We start from the raw sequence: 16,444 nt of genomic DNA, 5'->3' as shown, positions 1-16,444 counted from the left end.
TGCAGCTACAGCTTGGTGGTAACTCTAATCACTACAATAAATAACCTGACATAATATTAGCTATTTTAAACAGCTTAAATGAAGCCTGACTACCTAAGGAGACTTCCAAGGCATGTCAGTACTGGCCCTAAGGAAGAGCTCTCAGTGCAATCCCCTTTGCTGCACAACTCCTTTGTACAATATCACAGGGAACATCCCATTTGTTGCACACAGGAACACAACACATCTTGTATTTCATTTCACTTTTCCATTTCCAAAGCCTAGATAAAGGCAGCCCGTACAGCTGCTGTGGTACAGCAGAGTAATTCACCCTGTAACACCTGCTAAGAGTATCACTGAGCTAAAAGGTAAATATTTTAGTTGCAGATGGAATTAGGGAATATTACTTCTCAGGGTATGTATGCAGTGATGTCTGGGTAACAGTGTTGAAGGCAGCTGCATAAAACCACACCAAACTGAAAAGCTGTATCATCACTGATCCACAAATATTTTAACTGATTAGCACATTTATTTCTTGGCTTTCTCCAGCATTCCTCATGAAAAAAGAAAAAATTGTTAAAAAGGACTTTTATAATAAAAATAAGCACTTCTGCTTCTTCTTCCCAACATTTATGGCAGAGCTAATGGAAAGCTGTTAATTATTTAAAACAAATTGTGTCAGAGGATTAGTACTGTTGTTTAACTCATTTCAGGGAAGGCAAATCCAAAACCTTCTGTAGCCACACTCAAAACCTTTAATACATAAGGGGAAGAAAAAAAAAGAAAAGAATTTTAGAAGAAATCCACAATTACAATGCCACAGACAAAGAATCCATATCATCACTAGGCAGAATGCACAAATGAACCAAATGCATTAGGGATACAAAAGACAAACAAACCAAAGTGAAAACATTCAAGCTGAAAGTTAATGCAATAAGCCAGCAACCTGGAGACAAAGCTTTAACTTCCTCAAGGCTTCAGTTATACTGATGCATTTGAAGACTGCAGAAGTTTTTTGGTTTTGTTTAGATGATAAGGGATGGGCTCTTGGGAAAATTCTAATTCATCTAAGAAATATCAAATCTGAATGAAGAAAAAAAATCTGGGATGAAACTACATTTTAGAACCATTGAAAAGTACCTGAAATGGTTGCTGCTGGGATGAAAAAGCAGCAGAAACATTTGGAGGAAGCTGGGTTGCTATAGCGACAGGAGTACCAGTCTGCCCATCCTTTCCTGTCACAACCTTTACCTGAGAGAAATATTTTGGGAAAAAAAAAAAAGAAGGGAGAATCATTTTCTTTTTAGAAGTTTCTCTTTTTTTTAACTGTTCAACACACTCCTTTGGTACTGATGGCGCCTCACTGAAGAGGGGATAATAACTAAACCACCACCAGTACAACTTGTTTTGAGCACAGCCCATTTTTAGAGTTCTGTCTTACTTTTAATAGCAGAACAGAGCACAGCCTTGACTGTTTATTGTGACTTCTCGTCACTGGAAATATTTTCTTAAATCCAGTTAACATAAAAGTGTTTTAAATTGAATGATTGCTGCTGCTAACAGACAACAAATTAGCATGACAGACAGTTTGAACGTAAGAGAGCTTCAACATTTATTTAAGCAATGAGCACAGCCACCATTCACTCTCCCCTCGAATTCCCAAAGAAATCAACCTTCCAGGCAAGGGATGAAGCGTGTTGCTTTAGCAGAAAGTGATAAAGAGGGGAAGGGGAAATAAAACAGAAGACAACAACAAAATACAAAGAAAGAACATACTCAAAAGATGTCTTAATCTTTCAGAAGGATTCATCACTTGAAAACACATAAAGACTTCTGCTGTTGCACTTTGCAAAATTCTCCAGCAGTTACAGGGACAAGAAGCTTCCACAAACAAAAGAGGATCCACCACGAGAAAGCAGCGAAGTACAGCAAATTCTCAACCCGAAACACCACGGGGTAGAGCCTCAACTCATTTAAAGTGTAGCAGCACCACTCACTTCAAGGAACCTGTACCATTTACACCCCCTAAAGATCCCTCAAAGTGTGCAGATGGTAGTTAAAAATACCTGGTTATTTCAGCTGACAAACACGCAACCCAACAAGAACACCTAAACAATTTGACAAAACACAAACCAGGTGAAAAAAAAAAATACTGAATATCCATTGTCAGTACATTACAATAACAGGCTAGCTTTTATGTTACTATATAGTGATTCCTTCAAAATTGTCAATAACTGTCACAAGCAGAAATATATTCTTCCTAATTAAGAAGCTTATACAACAAAGTACTAAAAAAATTAAACTTCAGCCATTATTCTGTTAAAATTTCCCACAAATTCCAACTGAAGGTATGATTGCTAATGATGCATGCCTAAGAGTCATCAAATTTCAGTGAAGGCACTCATTTCCAAAAGGCATTCAAAGCAAAACAAGGTTCTTTACATAATATTGGTTCTTCTACTAAGTGTCAGCTACATAATTCATAAATTTTAGAAGATATTTGTGAGTGCCAAGTGGTGCAGGGGCATCAGTTCTATCTATCCTGCTGCAACCACTTGCCATGTTGGCTTGTGGGCAGGCTCTGCACCAGACCAGTGCTCCAGCACTCACAGATGGGTACAAACATGCAGGAAAAGCTGCACAGCACCTGTTTGTGGCAAGCTTCTTTCAAGTTCTTTGCCATCAATAAGCAGTGAATTCAAGTTAGTAATTTAAACCTTTGCATAAGTAACAAAGTGAACTTGTCAATGTCCAGTCTGTAAGTGCTGGTTGTTAATCCTTTAAACAGCAGCTCACACACAGAGCTCCAGGGCACCCTGAATAATGTAATACATGACTGTGGATCCTTAAACATGTTCTCCCTCACTAATTAGATTTATTCACTTTTTTTGTTGGCTGCAGCAACATTGAACTTCAGTGACATCTATGATTAGCAGTCACATGAGTCAGGTTAACCCCTTGTAATGCTTTTGCTCATTCTTTTTTGGTTTGTCCAAGTCTAGTTAAGTGAAATTCAAACTACAATTCCCAGTCATAACCATTCTGAGAGCTTAAAACCATTTCCACACTTCTACCATCTTTATTTGTTAAAGCTAGGACAGCTTTACGACAGCAGCTAGGATAGCTAAAGCTAGAACAGTTAAAGCTCCCTCTCTATGCTTTTATTTTAAACCCAAAAATCTAACAGCACACTCAAACCAACCATCCAATCACACTACCCAGCAGAACTGCATTCTTTCAGGCCAACTATTTTATGAAAAACTGCCATACTTCACCAAGCAAAAATGATTTTTCATGTCCTGTCCCATTCTTTAACACTTCACAATCCCAGTGCTACAACTTCATCTATGATTTTATTCCAACAAAGTTTCTTACCTCATCATTGATGACCTCAGATTGTTCCTCCTCTTCTTCTTCCTCCAGATCCAAGTCATTTTGCCTCAGGTATGCTTGCAGAGGAACACAATGTTTCTTCTTAAAAGCTAAAAAGTCCATCATATTCCCTTGAAGATGTTGCAGGAAAAACAGTTCAATTAAACATTCCTTAAAAGTTTCCTTAAGAATTTCCATCTGCTTGTGGTGATGATCCAAACATAGTTTTCTCATTTGAGCAGTTTCTTGGTTGGCAGGAGGAATCTCCTCCAACTTTTTGGGCTGTTTTTTCACTGCTGTGTTAGCTGTAGGAGTGAGAGGAAGACTCGACAGCCCCTGTGGCACAGTGGCCCGTGAAGGACTTGTGGGAGGAGGAGGTGATGTCATTCCAAACGCACTCGGTCCTCCAACCCCTGCTATCAATCCACCAGAAGTCCTGTCAAATCCAATGGGTCTACTCAGCTGCTGCCCTTGAAGCACTTGCTGCTGCTGCTGCATAAGCTGCCCCTGGATAATATTGCTGATCTGGGGTGGCAAGCTGGTCGTCGTGATGTGGCCCGGGCTAGTCAAAGATTGCATATTTGCCCCGCTGGCCACGGGGCTCTGAGGGCCGAGGTGGTGGATGGTGCCCCCAGACTGCGAGTGGGGCTGCGAAAGCCTGCGCTCCCTCACCGTGGCAGGCGGCCCAGACGGCGGAAGCTGCACTTGTGCAGCAGCTCCTTGAGCAATCTGTGCAATCCCCGGTCCTTCTTGGTACACGAAGTGTCCGCCGTTGGAAGGACTCAGGCTGATCTGTCTCACGAGCACGCTGGCATCCACAAACCCTCTGGTGGGGCTCTGGCTGCACATGCCCAGGCCAGGCCCGGGGGTGCCCGCCCGGACGTTGGGCAGCGCCTGCACCGGCACTGGGTTGGGCTGGGTGGGGCTCTGGGACTGCACTTGCTGGGGCAGCGGAGAGGTGACCTGGATGTACGAGGGGGATCCATGCTCAAAGCGCCTCTGCTGGGGGCTGAACTGAAAGCTCGGGGACGTCGGGTTTGGGAGCGGCAGCGGGGTGAGCGTGATCTGCTGGTTGCCCGAGGCCACCGGGCCCACGTTCTGCAGGGTGATGTTCACGTTCTGCCCGGCCACCGGGCTCCGGCTCATGATGAACTGCTGGATTTGGTAACTGGGCGACTGCGGCGCTGAGGGACTCGCAGAAGGCGCGAAAGAGGCTGCGGGGGACTGGGGTAAATTTGCCTGTTGCTCTTCTCCCTCACTGCCTGTGAAGGACCTGGATCTCTGCAGCTGGCGCTGGGCATTCTGAGGACCATTGCCATGGTGCATTCTCACTGATCTAACGTTTTACAGTATAGTCTAAAGAAATACACAAAAACAGACATTCAGGGAACATAAAAACTATTCTGCAACTGAAACTATTTAGTTACAACTAGAAAGATTACCTTGTAGTAAGAATTCTGTTATCCTGGTTTTGCAGTTACTTAAAATGTTTCAAATTATCCAAGACCTTCAGCACAACAAAATCTCACTTAAATCCCTCATAAATTTCTCCAGCTAATGCTGCTATTGAATAGTCTTGTGTTGCCCTTAGCTAGGTAGAATGACTTCAAATAATAAAAAAAAGAATGAACAGGACTTTTTCCTTTGCTGTGGAACTTTAAGAAATTACGGTCTCCAGCATCAAAGGCATCTACTCTTTTTTTGTGTTCATTATTACCAATGTTTCAGTGCTTTTAATTCTTAATGCAAAGTTATTGTAATTGCTAAAACATATAGTTCATTGTTTCAAAAGCAACTAAAAATTAGAAAATAGACAGACTATTCAATTTTATTGTTCTAGCTACTGAAGGCCAAGTCATCTAAATGTATGTAAAACTATTGTACTCGATCCTTAACTTTGCCTTCTCTTTCCTTCAGAACACATAAAGAGACAAAAATTAACCAAATCTGTATTTCATTTAAAATGCTGTTTATTGAGTCAAGCTACCCTGAAATCCCAAAACTTTCTGGTTTTGCATTTCAATCACAGACAAACAAAAATTCCAATGACATGCACTGACAGGTAGATTCGGGGCTGGGACTCACACAGAAATAGCAGCAAGAGAAAATGAAACCTGATGTTTTTGGTGGGTTTTTTTCCCTTTCAAAATCTCTCCACTCTTTTGAAAGCAACACTTTCACTTTTAGCATTTCAGGCCAAACATACACAAACATGCTGCCACTCCTTTGTGTTCCTAACTCCGAGCTGGTCGCAGGCGGCAACAGGCAGCAGCACACCGGCACGGCAGCACTGCTGGGAAGCGGTGGGATGCAGCGGGCGCTGCCCAGGCAGGGAGCACATCACAGCCCTCCGCTGTCTGCAGCCATCTGCCCAAGCTCTGGGGATGGACAGTCCCTTCCTTGCCTCGGGAAAGAGGCGGCTGTCCGGGAAGGTGGAATAAAGCAGCGCTGTCACACACGTGCCAGCAGCGACAGGGGGCCGAGAGCCCGGGACCTCCCGTGCCGGGAGTACCGGGGAGCGCAGCCGGTACAGCGGCTCCTCCGGCCGGGTTCCGCCTCTCCCGCACCGGGCTCACCCCGGCGGGTCTCGGCTCTCCGCACCGGGGCTCACCCCGGCGGGTCTCGGCTCTCCGCACCGGGGCTCATCCCGGCGGGTCTCGGCTCTCCGCACCGGGGCTCACCCCGGCGGGTCTCGGCTCTCCCACTCCCCGGAGCTCAGACCTGAGCGAGCTCCCTCAGTAGAGCGGGAAGGGGAAAAAGCTGCACTCCTTACAGGCCCCTTTTCCAAAAGACTTAACAATACTGAAATTCTTCGAGGTATTGTGGTTACTTCATAGCGCCGATACCAAATAATTAAGATCCAAACGATACCACCAGCAACAAGGTCTTATTATTTTAATTACCCGCACCTCACTAACACTTATGGCCCCAGTGAAAACACTTAATTAATTACAGGCCGATAAGGGAGGTCCCGAAGCAGGGATCGCCTTTTGTGTGCGAGCAGCGCGGCGGGGCCGCCCGGTCGGGGCCGCAGCCCGGCCCCGCCGCCGCTCCGCAGGGACTCCCCCCAGCCCGGGGCTCCCCCCGCCGGGGCCGCGCTCCCCCGGCCCGGCCCGGCCTTGCCCGCCCCGCGTCCCCCCGCCCCGCGCCGGGCGGGCCCGTCCCTCCGCGGCCGCCCCCGGTGCGGCGGCGGGGCTGCCGGGGGCCGTTCGGGGCGGAGCGGGGCGCGCAGCCGGGCCCGGGCGGGCCCCGCGGGCCGCACTTACCGCGGGCGCCGCGGGTTCCATTCGCTGCGGGCAGGAAGCGCGGGCGGGGGCGCCGCTACCAGCGCCGGCAGGAGACAAACCGCGTCCCGCCGCGCCTGCGCCGGCACCCGCGGGCCGCGCCGCGCCTGCGCCAGGGCCGCGCCTGCGCGCTCCGCGGAGGCGGCCCGCGGGTCCTGTCGCGATAGGAACGGGTTCGGCGACAGCGCAGAAAAATTATATTTATTGTGCCAGAGGCAGGGGAGGCTAAGGACCGAGCAAAGGGTAGTTTCTGTCCGCGCACGGAGCAGGGCTGTCGCTTCTCTTCAATAGACGGTGTGAAAATCCACACTTGCACTCCGCAGGGCAGGAGAGCCGGGGAGCGCCTGGAGCGGGGCCAGCCGGGGCAAACAAAGGTGATGGAGGGGCTGGAGCATCTCCTGCGGGAAAAGGCTGAGGGAGCCGGCGCTGCTCACCCCGAGCACAGGGGCTGGCAGGGGACCCCATCCCTGTCTGTCAGGGTGTGCAGGGGGCTCGGAGCGCGGCCGGTGCTGCCAGGTTACAGGACGGGAGACAACGGGCACACGCTGATGCTCAGGAGGGTCCAGCCGGACATGAGGAAGGACTTCTGGTACATCAGCTGGAGCCGCACTGAAGCACTTCAGGCTTTTCTTTACATCAGCACGAGCACAGAGTTGATTCTTGGACACTTTACCTTAAGGCTAAAGGTCATCACAGAGCCTTTGATAAGAAAAAGGTCCCCGTGAAATACACTTGTGCTTAAGAGAAAACAAATTCACCAATCAGACCACCAGTGATTTACTGTTAAATCTGAGAAAAAATATTGACAGTGGGAGTAAACTTACAAAAATCTATTTGAGGAACTTCTTTTTCTAGTAGTCATTGTCATCGACTCAAAGTGATTTATATAGATTTGAATACACTCAGAATTCTGTTTTTTAGCAAGGCTTGTCTAACACAAAGAGGATGACCACCTACATTCTGGAATAAATACAAAGTGAAGGCTTAGGTACCAAAAACACGTAATCAAAAGTCCCCTGTCTCAAAATTAATAGTTATCAATAGTCTTGACTGAAGACAATTCATATCCTACCACTTAAAAGTTAAAATAAGCATCTCCCCTCCTTTATTTTTCACATACTGGTAGTGCTAAATGATATATCCAAGGTCATATTGTCATAACATCAGGGAAATTTCATACTCCTAAGTGTATGGAAATGTAATAAATATAACCTATATTATTCATACTGTTAGGAGAAGTTATTTACTAATATTTGGTTGTATACCAAGCTATTCAGAATTCTAAAATTCAGTTATGTTTCTGCTTAGTAAACACTCATGTAGTACTCTAACAGCAAAAAGGAATTAAAAGGAAAATAAATAAAATAAAATAAAATAAAATAAAATAAAATAAAATAAAACCAAAAAAAGGACCCGAGAAGTCCCCAGGTCCTCACAATACAAAGCAAGTTTCAACTTAAACTCTCCTTTCCCCCTGCACCTGCAATGGTTTTTATGTAACCATTTTGGCGTTGCTTTGGAGAGTGATAAACATTGTTACAGAGAGTTAAACACCTCACTGATATGATCCAAGACCTCTAAGAAAAAAAATGCAAAAAATTTTTAGTAGTCTTAAAATCAAGTTGAAAAAAGTCAGATTACAGATGTATTTGACACCTTTTGCTACAGATTTTGCAATGTCAGTAAAAGGGTAACATTATCATTGGAACACGCAGATCTTTATTACAATTTATCAATATCAATGTTATCAATATTTATTGGATATTGTTACCTTCTGATTTTCTATATGAGGTGACAGTTCAGGATTTCTACTGAATTTAGCTGTGAACACATATCACTGGTTCCCAAATAAGCCTAAAAATAAATAAACCATTACCTTTTCAAAATTCTCTCTCAGATCTAGTAAAACACTTATTTTTTATGTATCATTAAATAACTGCTCACATTTTTAATGTTACAGTACCTGGGATAAAAAGTCTTGAACAGTCCCCTCCCTGAGCAGCCAGTTCTTTAATTATATTTAATACTCTTTTTCAACAGCCTCTCTTCAACAGAATTACCACTTAAAAGCCTGTAAAACAAAGAAACCCATTGCATTCCTTGTGCTCTCAGCACATCCTTCCAAGACAAGAAACAGTCACTTGAGAGAAGTTTTCAAATACATCTTAGACCTACACACACAGCATCTCATCACTGGTGGATCTGAAATCCAACTATGATCAAGAATGACATTTCTTGCTTATCAAGGGCTGAAAACACCCACATTTATTTTGGCTGTCCCAACACAGAAGTCCACAAGGTTTGTTAGATAACAGTGGGGGGGAAAGACAGGAGCAGAAGCAGCAGTGTGGGAAGAACATGATTTTCATTTCCCCCCTAGTTTGAAGGGAAGGGTTATGATACAATCTTTGAAGGCATCTTGAAAGACCAAGTTACTTAAACTAGAAGGGTGACTTCAACCAAAAAAATCCTAGTTTCTCCCTAGATCATCTTCTCTCTATTTTTGATTTTAAACCACTGATTTCTTAGCATGAAATTCACCTGCATGTGTGGGTATCTTGCACTTTTGTCACACCACCCCATCTTTGTGTCCATCAGCAGATCTAAATCAGTGTCAGAGATAGCACAGGATAGCAAAGAAGGATCACTTGTCTTGGTTGAAGCTTTTTATGAATACCTAAAATGGGGACACAAGCAACTTAATTACAAATTCACATTAATATAGTATAAATCTCTAAATAAACTTTTTTTAACAGAGTGAGGAGATTGGAAAATTTGTTTTCTTATTACTTCCCCAACCTACATTAAGTGTGCAAACATTTCAAGTTATCTGACTGCCCACATTATAGGTCTACACAGTTCATAATTAATCTGTCTACCATTAAAGCTATTAATTTATGTTGCAGTCAGCCACAGAAAATCTAAAGATCTATTACAAGTAATCACATCATGTCCTGTGACTAAGCACACCTGAGTTGTTATTCCTGTACATGCTCCATTATTTTTCTTGTCTATTGACTAAACCAAATCCCTGTTGTGCTGCCTTGTGTTGCTTTAAGGCAAAGTATTCTTTTATGTTTTATCCTGTATCTAACAGAAAGCATAATGATGCAATTTGGAATTAAAAAAAAAAAAAAAAAAAAAACTTCAATATATTGTTAATGTTTGCTCAAATTGTAGGCCCCAGAGGATATAGAGAATCTTACTGGGGAGGGAAAGGAGCATACTTTCAATTTATCCTCAGGCAATGCCAGGGCACTCTACGAAAAATAAAAGCCCCTGGAGTAAGGCTGAGGAACTGCCAACATAAAAACAGCAACTACACTTAAAGTACTAACAGTGTCAACAGCTACAAATAATGAAAGCAAAGGCAAATTAATCAAATGGCTATTGTGAAAAAAAAATATTGCATTTGAAGCACAAATTGCTCATAAACATAGGATAACTAGTGGCATACTCCTTGGAAACACCCTAGATGCCTCATCAAATAGTAATATGACTGACATATTTCATATATAATTACATATTTGAGCTACAGCTACATACATAATTTGCTTCAATAAGTAAAGAAATTATGCAAATGAATCTTGCAAATGTCTTAGACTTCCCTTTAGCATTTTCCCTCCCATCATAAGCATCTACTCACTATGAGCTTGAGGAAGAGATCCTCTTACCAGATAATGCCAGCTGTGAGCACCACTCTCACTCACATGAGGAAATGGAAATTCAGGAAAAGCTCCAGCATGCTGAGCATTGCAATCATCTGTGTCAAAATCAGCACCTGCTGTCCCTTCTGCTTTCAGCTGCCAAAGCAGGACAGGCAGAGCTCCCAGACTGCCTGGTTATGAATGAGAACCTGAGGGTTCTGCAGGTCACACTCGCAGTTAGAGACAACGAGGTGTAACCAGTGGTGGGTGTTTAATACCTGAATCATGCTGCACCACCTCTGTTCCTCGAGACTCAGCTGCAGGAGTTTCATTCCATGGCTCCATGCCTAAGAAGGATTTGCCCCATACAAACATGGAGGAGCAACTGCTACAGCTGGGAACACACACAGCTCTCTATAAAACAAATCAGAACTTTATTATACTAATTTTTAACTGCTCAGGCTATTAACCACTCAAAACCAGTAATACTTGCAAAGAAGCACAAAGCACCAGGCTAAAGGTAATAGAAAATAAATCAGGACATGTAGTTTTAAGTTGACATCAAGTAAGTGAAAAAAAACCTGAAGAGGAAATTACCACTATCCATAAAGTTACTAAGCTTACTACAACTCCTACTTTTTTTTTTTTTGTCAGCATTAACACAACAAATACATGATATGTTAAAATAAAGTAGAATTGTTATATAACTAATAACAGTTGTCATGGAACTATTGAGAGAGTTTCAGATCCTAGAATGATCCAAATTTTACATCTGAGATGCAAATAGGTTCAGCATAGAGGAATGTAGCCTGCAAAAAGGATAAAACAAGGTAGCCTATTTAGCATTTTACAGTTGTTCACATAAATACCCTGTTTTAGAGGGTAGCACACACCCACCAAATTTGTGCAAAGACTGCACATGGACTTGTCTCAATTCCCTGGCAATAACATCCTTCAGGGCAATCTGTTGCTGTTTCAGTGTCAGAATGAGTTCCTGCAATGGATCCTTAGCACTCCTGAAGTGCTGGAATATGGAAGGCAATTTGCAAATTGCCCAGCACTTGTTAATCCTGGCAGAACAAAGCTGAGAGACTTTTCTTTCACTGATCCAAGAGCAAGTTTCCAACAGGTCTCTGACATACAGGGGGGTTCTGGAACAATGACACTCATTCCAGAGGTATATTTTGTCCAGGTGTTCCTTCAGTTATCTCTTTCTCCTGGAATACCCTTTAAATTCAAAATTCTTTTCTGAATCTGTTGTGACCAGATAAAGCTTATGCAAAAAACAAAGTTGAAAATAAGGATAATTTAGCTCAAGCAAGAGTTCTATGAATGAAGAAGAGAGCAGGAGAAAAGCTGACACTTGTGATACAAGGCCAAATGTTAGCTTTGGTACTGCAAAGAAAAATAAATCTGCTTTCCTACTCTATGCCTACTGGCAAAAATATTATTTTTTGTCAGTAATCTGAGCTGAAAGAGGTACCCAGCTGAAGAGCATATGGCAGGAGGGATTCTGCTTCTCTCAACACACAGAAGAAACACTCTATACTGTAAAATTTAAGTATACCAAATGCTCTGATGCTCCAGTCATCTCTAAAGGATCACATGGAAGGGGCATAACAGAACTCCCATATCCCATAGTCATCTTTGGAGTCTGGAGACAGCAAGAGAACTCCCCAAAAGATGCTAATAAGGTCAACTTCTTAATGGAGCAAAGCTTTAACTATGGGTATGGCTTCAAAAACACTGCAGTTGTAAAAACTGGTTTCACAATAACTGTTTTGTGTATGCTATTTCCAGGAAACCAAAGGTGTCTAAACAGAAAAAGAATGAGTACTTTTTCTGTTTTACATATATACTTCAGCTATCATTTCCAAGTCCTTAACTTCATTAGCTGCCAATGCTCTCTTCTGGCAGAACAGCCTAAGAACACTAGTGCAGGACATTCTCCTTGTCACCTGTCACAGCCACACGTCACACAAGCTGTCTTGGGCTTCTCTAACCATACTCTTCTCATATCAGGCTAACTTATTGTAAGACTTAACTCTAAATTGCTCTACAGCAGAATTACATTTGCTCCAAGACTCAAAACTGAACCCTCCTAACTTCTCTTCTGAGAAGGAGCAAAAGTCAAATAAGCTCAAAATTTAACTGAGCATTTTTTTCTCCCTCTGTCCTTCCCTCCCCTTCTCCTTCCACCAGAAAAAAAAATCTTTAAGTGTTTTGCAAGTACACCTGAAAATTAGCTAGAAGAAGATTTAATTATTCTGCTTAGGAAATTCTACTCCAGAAGTAATTTTCAGTGTTTGATCACAACCACAAGTGACTTCAACTCTTGAGTGTGGCCAGAAAGATCAAAACTGAGCTTTCATAAATGAAAAGAACTATTAAGCAGTAAGAAACACTCTGCTTTCCCTCAGAAGACTGAGGGAGAAGACTTTAAAGGCATAAAGTCTTTAGCAGTGATCAGTTTCGAAACAAAAGATTAAAAAAAATAAATAATTCTGAATGAACCCTCTCAGCCCTCACAAATATTTCTCCTTTTCATCTGCTATTAAAAAAAAAAAAAAAAAACAATAAAAAAATAAATCAATCACCTGAACAGTACATACCTGTTTGGTTTGAGCTTCACTGGCTCAAGTCTGGGTGATGAAGAGGAGCAGGAGATCTCTTCAATAAGCTTTCCAATTACCTTCAGCTTTGGCAGCATTTGTGCTTTGTAGCAAGTAATTTGGTTTTTCATCCCAATCACTTCAGAGAGAGACCAGCCTGTATCCTTAAGTTATAGTAAAAGAAAAAAAAAAAAACACACAAAGAAATATTTTACTACTATTCTGCTGCAGTTTTAAAAAAATATTAGTAATAATAGCTCAGTATCTGAGGATGATGAAAAAGCTCCCAGCTGGTGGCAGAATTAAAGTGGAACTGGAAGAGCCACGTGTCATGTGATGCTGCAGAGAGCAGCTGCTGTTACTTTAAAAGGTTCCAAGAGCCCACACCATGGAAATAGAGCATTATGCTCATGTTACCAGGAGTCACAAACAGGCCAGCACCCTCATATGACAAGCTCTGCAGTTAATTCACGGCTCATAATTAAAACATTTGCCTTTGTAGAACTGACATTCCAGACCCATCTATTCCCACCTTGACACATTAACCCTAAAATAAAACCATAAAATTATTTTAAGTTTTTATTCAATTTTATCTAAAAAACACATTTCTAAAGAAAGAAAATAATTACAATCCCTTTAGGAGTACTGTTTGAAGTTTACAAACAGTGGAGAGGCAACCCCAAACTCCCAGATCCTCAGTGATCACATCCTAACCATGAAAATGCTGCCTATTATTTTCTGGTTGAAAATATCAAATTCACATTACTCTCTTGACAGTTATCTTTCATCTTCTTTCTTGAAAAAAATCTGTTGCCATCCACTGCATTTCTTCATGGTGTGATTTATGTTGTGGGGCCTCATGGAGTTTGGGCAGAGGTTTCAGAGATCATAAACTTTCTTTCCTCAGTGCTACTGTTTGCTGCAGAATCTCCTTTTCCTTCAAGTAAACATAATTAAAGTTATGTTTCCTACTGCACAAACCAAGACAGACACTGTGAAAAATGTTAAAATGTTACACGGTAATCAATAGAAACAATTATTCAGTCCTTGGAAACATTCCATGGTGTTTGAAGTTGCACTTTATTAAAATGTAATGACTAATGCATTTTGTGCAGCTTTTTGTAAAGTTTCTAAAGGATTTTGTGAGGCAGCAGTAGTACCAGAAATCAGTAGAGAATCTTGGGATGCAGAGCTACTCAGTCTTGAGAACTTTTGTTTTTCCTCCTAAAATATAGTACCCCTAGATCTCATCAGAAGTGCTGGCTGATTCAGTGAGAAATTTCACAGAATTTAAATACTCTGCCAGATGGCAGATGGACAAAATTCCCTAATAAGTTCATATAAAAACACATTTAGTTTAATGCATTTTATTAACACATGTAAGTATCCTGCAACTGCTGGCAAATCAGCACAAGCAGCAGAAATTTTCATCCCCCCTCCCCCCTTATTTTAAAATGGTGTATGAAAATTTAAAATGATGGATTCTGTTTAATTAAATCTCCTTCTAGGGCTTCATTACAGGAACAAATGCTACTTCCCTAGAGAATGTGTCTGACTCCTTCTCACTCCTTTCCTTTCTTCAAAGAAAAATCATGTATATCTGCAGCTAATTAAAACCAAATGAGAGATACAGGTATCCACAGAGCGTTCTAAATTTAAACGAATACAAAATCTTTTTGTAAAGATTCATACCCAGCTGAGCTACACCACAGCTGTCTGAAGCAAATTATCAGGCTTGGCAAAGTCATCTGCAAAAAATACTGGAATTATTTGCTCCTTTCTCCCCAGGCTGGAGTGATAAATTCTGCCATCCACAAAGTGTCCACACAAAACACAAAGGCCAATACTCCCCATACAAGATAATATACAAATGTTGTATAACATAAATGTTGTAAAATATACAAATATACCTGTTGTTGTGAGGGAACAGGAGCTGGGACCACAAGCACTTGGTTCTTATCCCATCCTGCTGGTTGTACCTGCTGGGGCAGAACTGGGTTCCTGCTGGGTGCAGCAGGTAAGGAATTAAGCAAACTTGACAAATTTGGTCCATTTTGCTGTTGGTTTCCCTCCTGGCTGATCTGCTGAGCCAATTGAAGGACAGGAGGCATTCCACCTGCAGAGAGACTGTTAAAAATCGCAATTTCAGTAAAGAAAATAGTGAAAGGACAAAGAGAACCAAAGAAAGTGGCAATACAGCCTGTTATATGGCTGGTGAAATCAGCTTCCCACCACACCCCAACTGATCTGCCTGCCTGGAAGCTCTGAGGTGTGTCTCAGTCAGCAAGTCAGTCTAGGATGCACTTATCCACTCTTCAAGCTGACAAGATCTTTGCTACCAACACCCTGCAGAGAGCTGACAACTACACAACCAATCTCTATCAGGGTATCAAATGACCAAAAGGGAAAAATTTCATGCAACAACATTAATTAAGGAAAGCAACAAATTGGGCTCAGAGGGTACAAATTTAAACCCAATGCACGGAAAATGAGATGTGCAACACTTACTAGCATCTCTAAGATTTTCTCCAGAGGGTTTTTTAATTGTGTAACAATTGGTACTAGATATAATGTTACAATTACAGAAAATCTCATTAAAGCAGTTATCTTTAATTACAAAGCTTAAAACTTACATTTAGTATTAAGTCATTAATATAAGCACTAGATGTAACAGCATTATTTTAAAGTTCGTGACTTTTTTTTTAATTGCTGTCAGAACTAATTATGAGTCTCTCTGTGAAGTACTATTTTGGAACTGAAATAAAGTTAGCCTAATAAAATATCCCATTATCAAGAAAATGGTGCATTGGACTACCACTTCCAAAGCTCTACCACTTTTATACCTTGATTTAAATTTTACATTCACTTTATTTTGCTACAAAACGGGGTTTATGGTTGCAGAATCACTTCCTGCACAAATGTAAAGGGCGTTGATCTCAATGGCTACTGACCTTTTAAACCCAAATTAACCACTTGAATTCTTTATGGTCCCAGTAGATTTATGCAGTTGCTTTACCTCTAGCAGCCAGACCTGGAGGGCTCCTGCAGCTCACTCAGAGTCTGGACTGGCTATGTTCGTACTTCGAAGAAGATGCAGGTTGGCCAAGCTTTCGGCTTTCTCCAGCCCAGGGACTCACGGGCTGCACTCACGGAGAGAGGCCGGCGCTGTCACACGCACGGGAGATGAGAGGAGGGAGCTGCCTGGTGTCACTCCCGCCAGTTCCAGACCTGCCGTTTCACAGAGCAGCGGGGCGGGATGGTCCCTGCTCTAAGGGACATTCCAGCCCGCTACGCGGGGTGTCGGCGCTGCCTCGGAACAGGCGCTAACACAGGGCTCGGCAGTGCCCTGGCCCCTCACATCGCTGCGTGCCCCGTTCCCCCGCACCGGCACGAACCTCCCGCCAGCGACGGGTGAACCCTGTCCCCGCACAGCCTGACCCGCTCCGCACGCCATGCATTACCCCCGTACACCCTGTGACACCCCGCACAACCTGACCCGCTCCGCACGCCATGTACTACCCCCGTACACCCTGTGACACCCCGCACAGCG

The 16,444-nt window shown here is 42.7% G+C and overlaps 1 protein-coding gene, 1 long non-coding RNA gene and 1 other non-coding gene across 19 annotated transcripts in view; all 3 read right to left on the bottom strand.

Annotated features, from left to right (window-relative positions):
* EP400 (E1A binding protein p400) overlaps positions 1-6,680 on the bottom strand; it is a 45,929-nt gene extending 39,249 nt beyond the window's left edge. For all 12 annotated transcript variants that reach the window (XM_053993532.1, XM_053993533.1, XM_053993535.1 and 9 more), the window contains exons 1-2: positions 6,618-6,680; positions 3,355-4,707 (exon numbers count right to left, since the gene is read on the bottom strand). In XM_053993532.1, the coding sequence (XP_053849507.1) occupies positions 3,355-4,677 (1,323 nt within the window). In that variant the 5' untranslated portion in view covers positions 4,678-4,707; positions 6,618-6,680. The remainder of the gene's footprint in view (positions 1-3,354; positions 4,708-6,617) is intronic.
* A 142-nt stretch (positions 6,681-6,822) lies between these two features.
* Positions 6,823-16,444, bottom strand: LOC128816543 (uncharacterized). Of its 6 annotated transcripts, none has more exons than XR_008439939.1 (10): positions 15,911-16,444; positions 14,805-15,021; positions 13,661-13,831; positions 12,895-13,058; positions 10,561-10,696; positions 10,310-10,473; positions 9,177-9,312; positions 8,599-8,706; positions 8,407-8,489; positions 6,823-7,334 (listed from the first exon to the last, which is right to left on the bottom strand). It is a non-coding gene; the product is annotated as an uncharacterized LOC128816543 (long non-coding RNA). The 6 variants fall into 6 exon arrangements; XR_008439938.1 differs by having other exon boundaries at positions 6,823-7,315; XR_008439935.1 differs by having other exon boundaries at positions 6,823-8,489.
* LOC128816600 (small nucleolar RNA SNORA49) lies at positions 9,796-9,934 on the bottom strand. The gene has a single exon (XR_008439964.1). It is a non-coding gene; the product is annotated as a small nucleolar RNA SNORA49 (small nucleolar RNA).

The sequence above is a fragment of the Vidua macroura genome, chromosome 18 (genome assembly GCF_024509145.1).
Source record: "Vidua macroura isolate BioBank_ID:100142 chromosome 18, ASM2450914v1, whole genome shotgun sequence".
Classification (NCBI taxonomy): domain Eukaryota; kingdom Metazoa; phylum Chordata; class Aves; order Passeriformes; family Viduidae; genus Vidua; species Vidua macroura.
The sequence above is the reverse complement of the archived record's forward strand: the minus strand, read 5'-3'. Positions and strand labels throughout refer to the sequence as shown.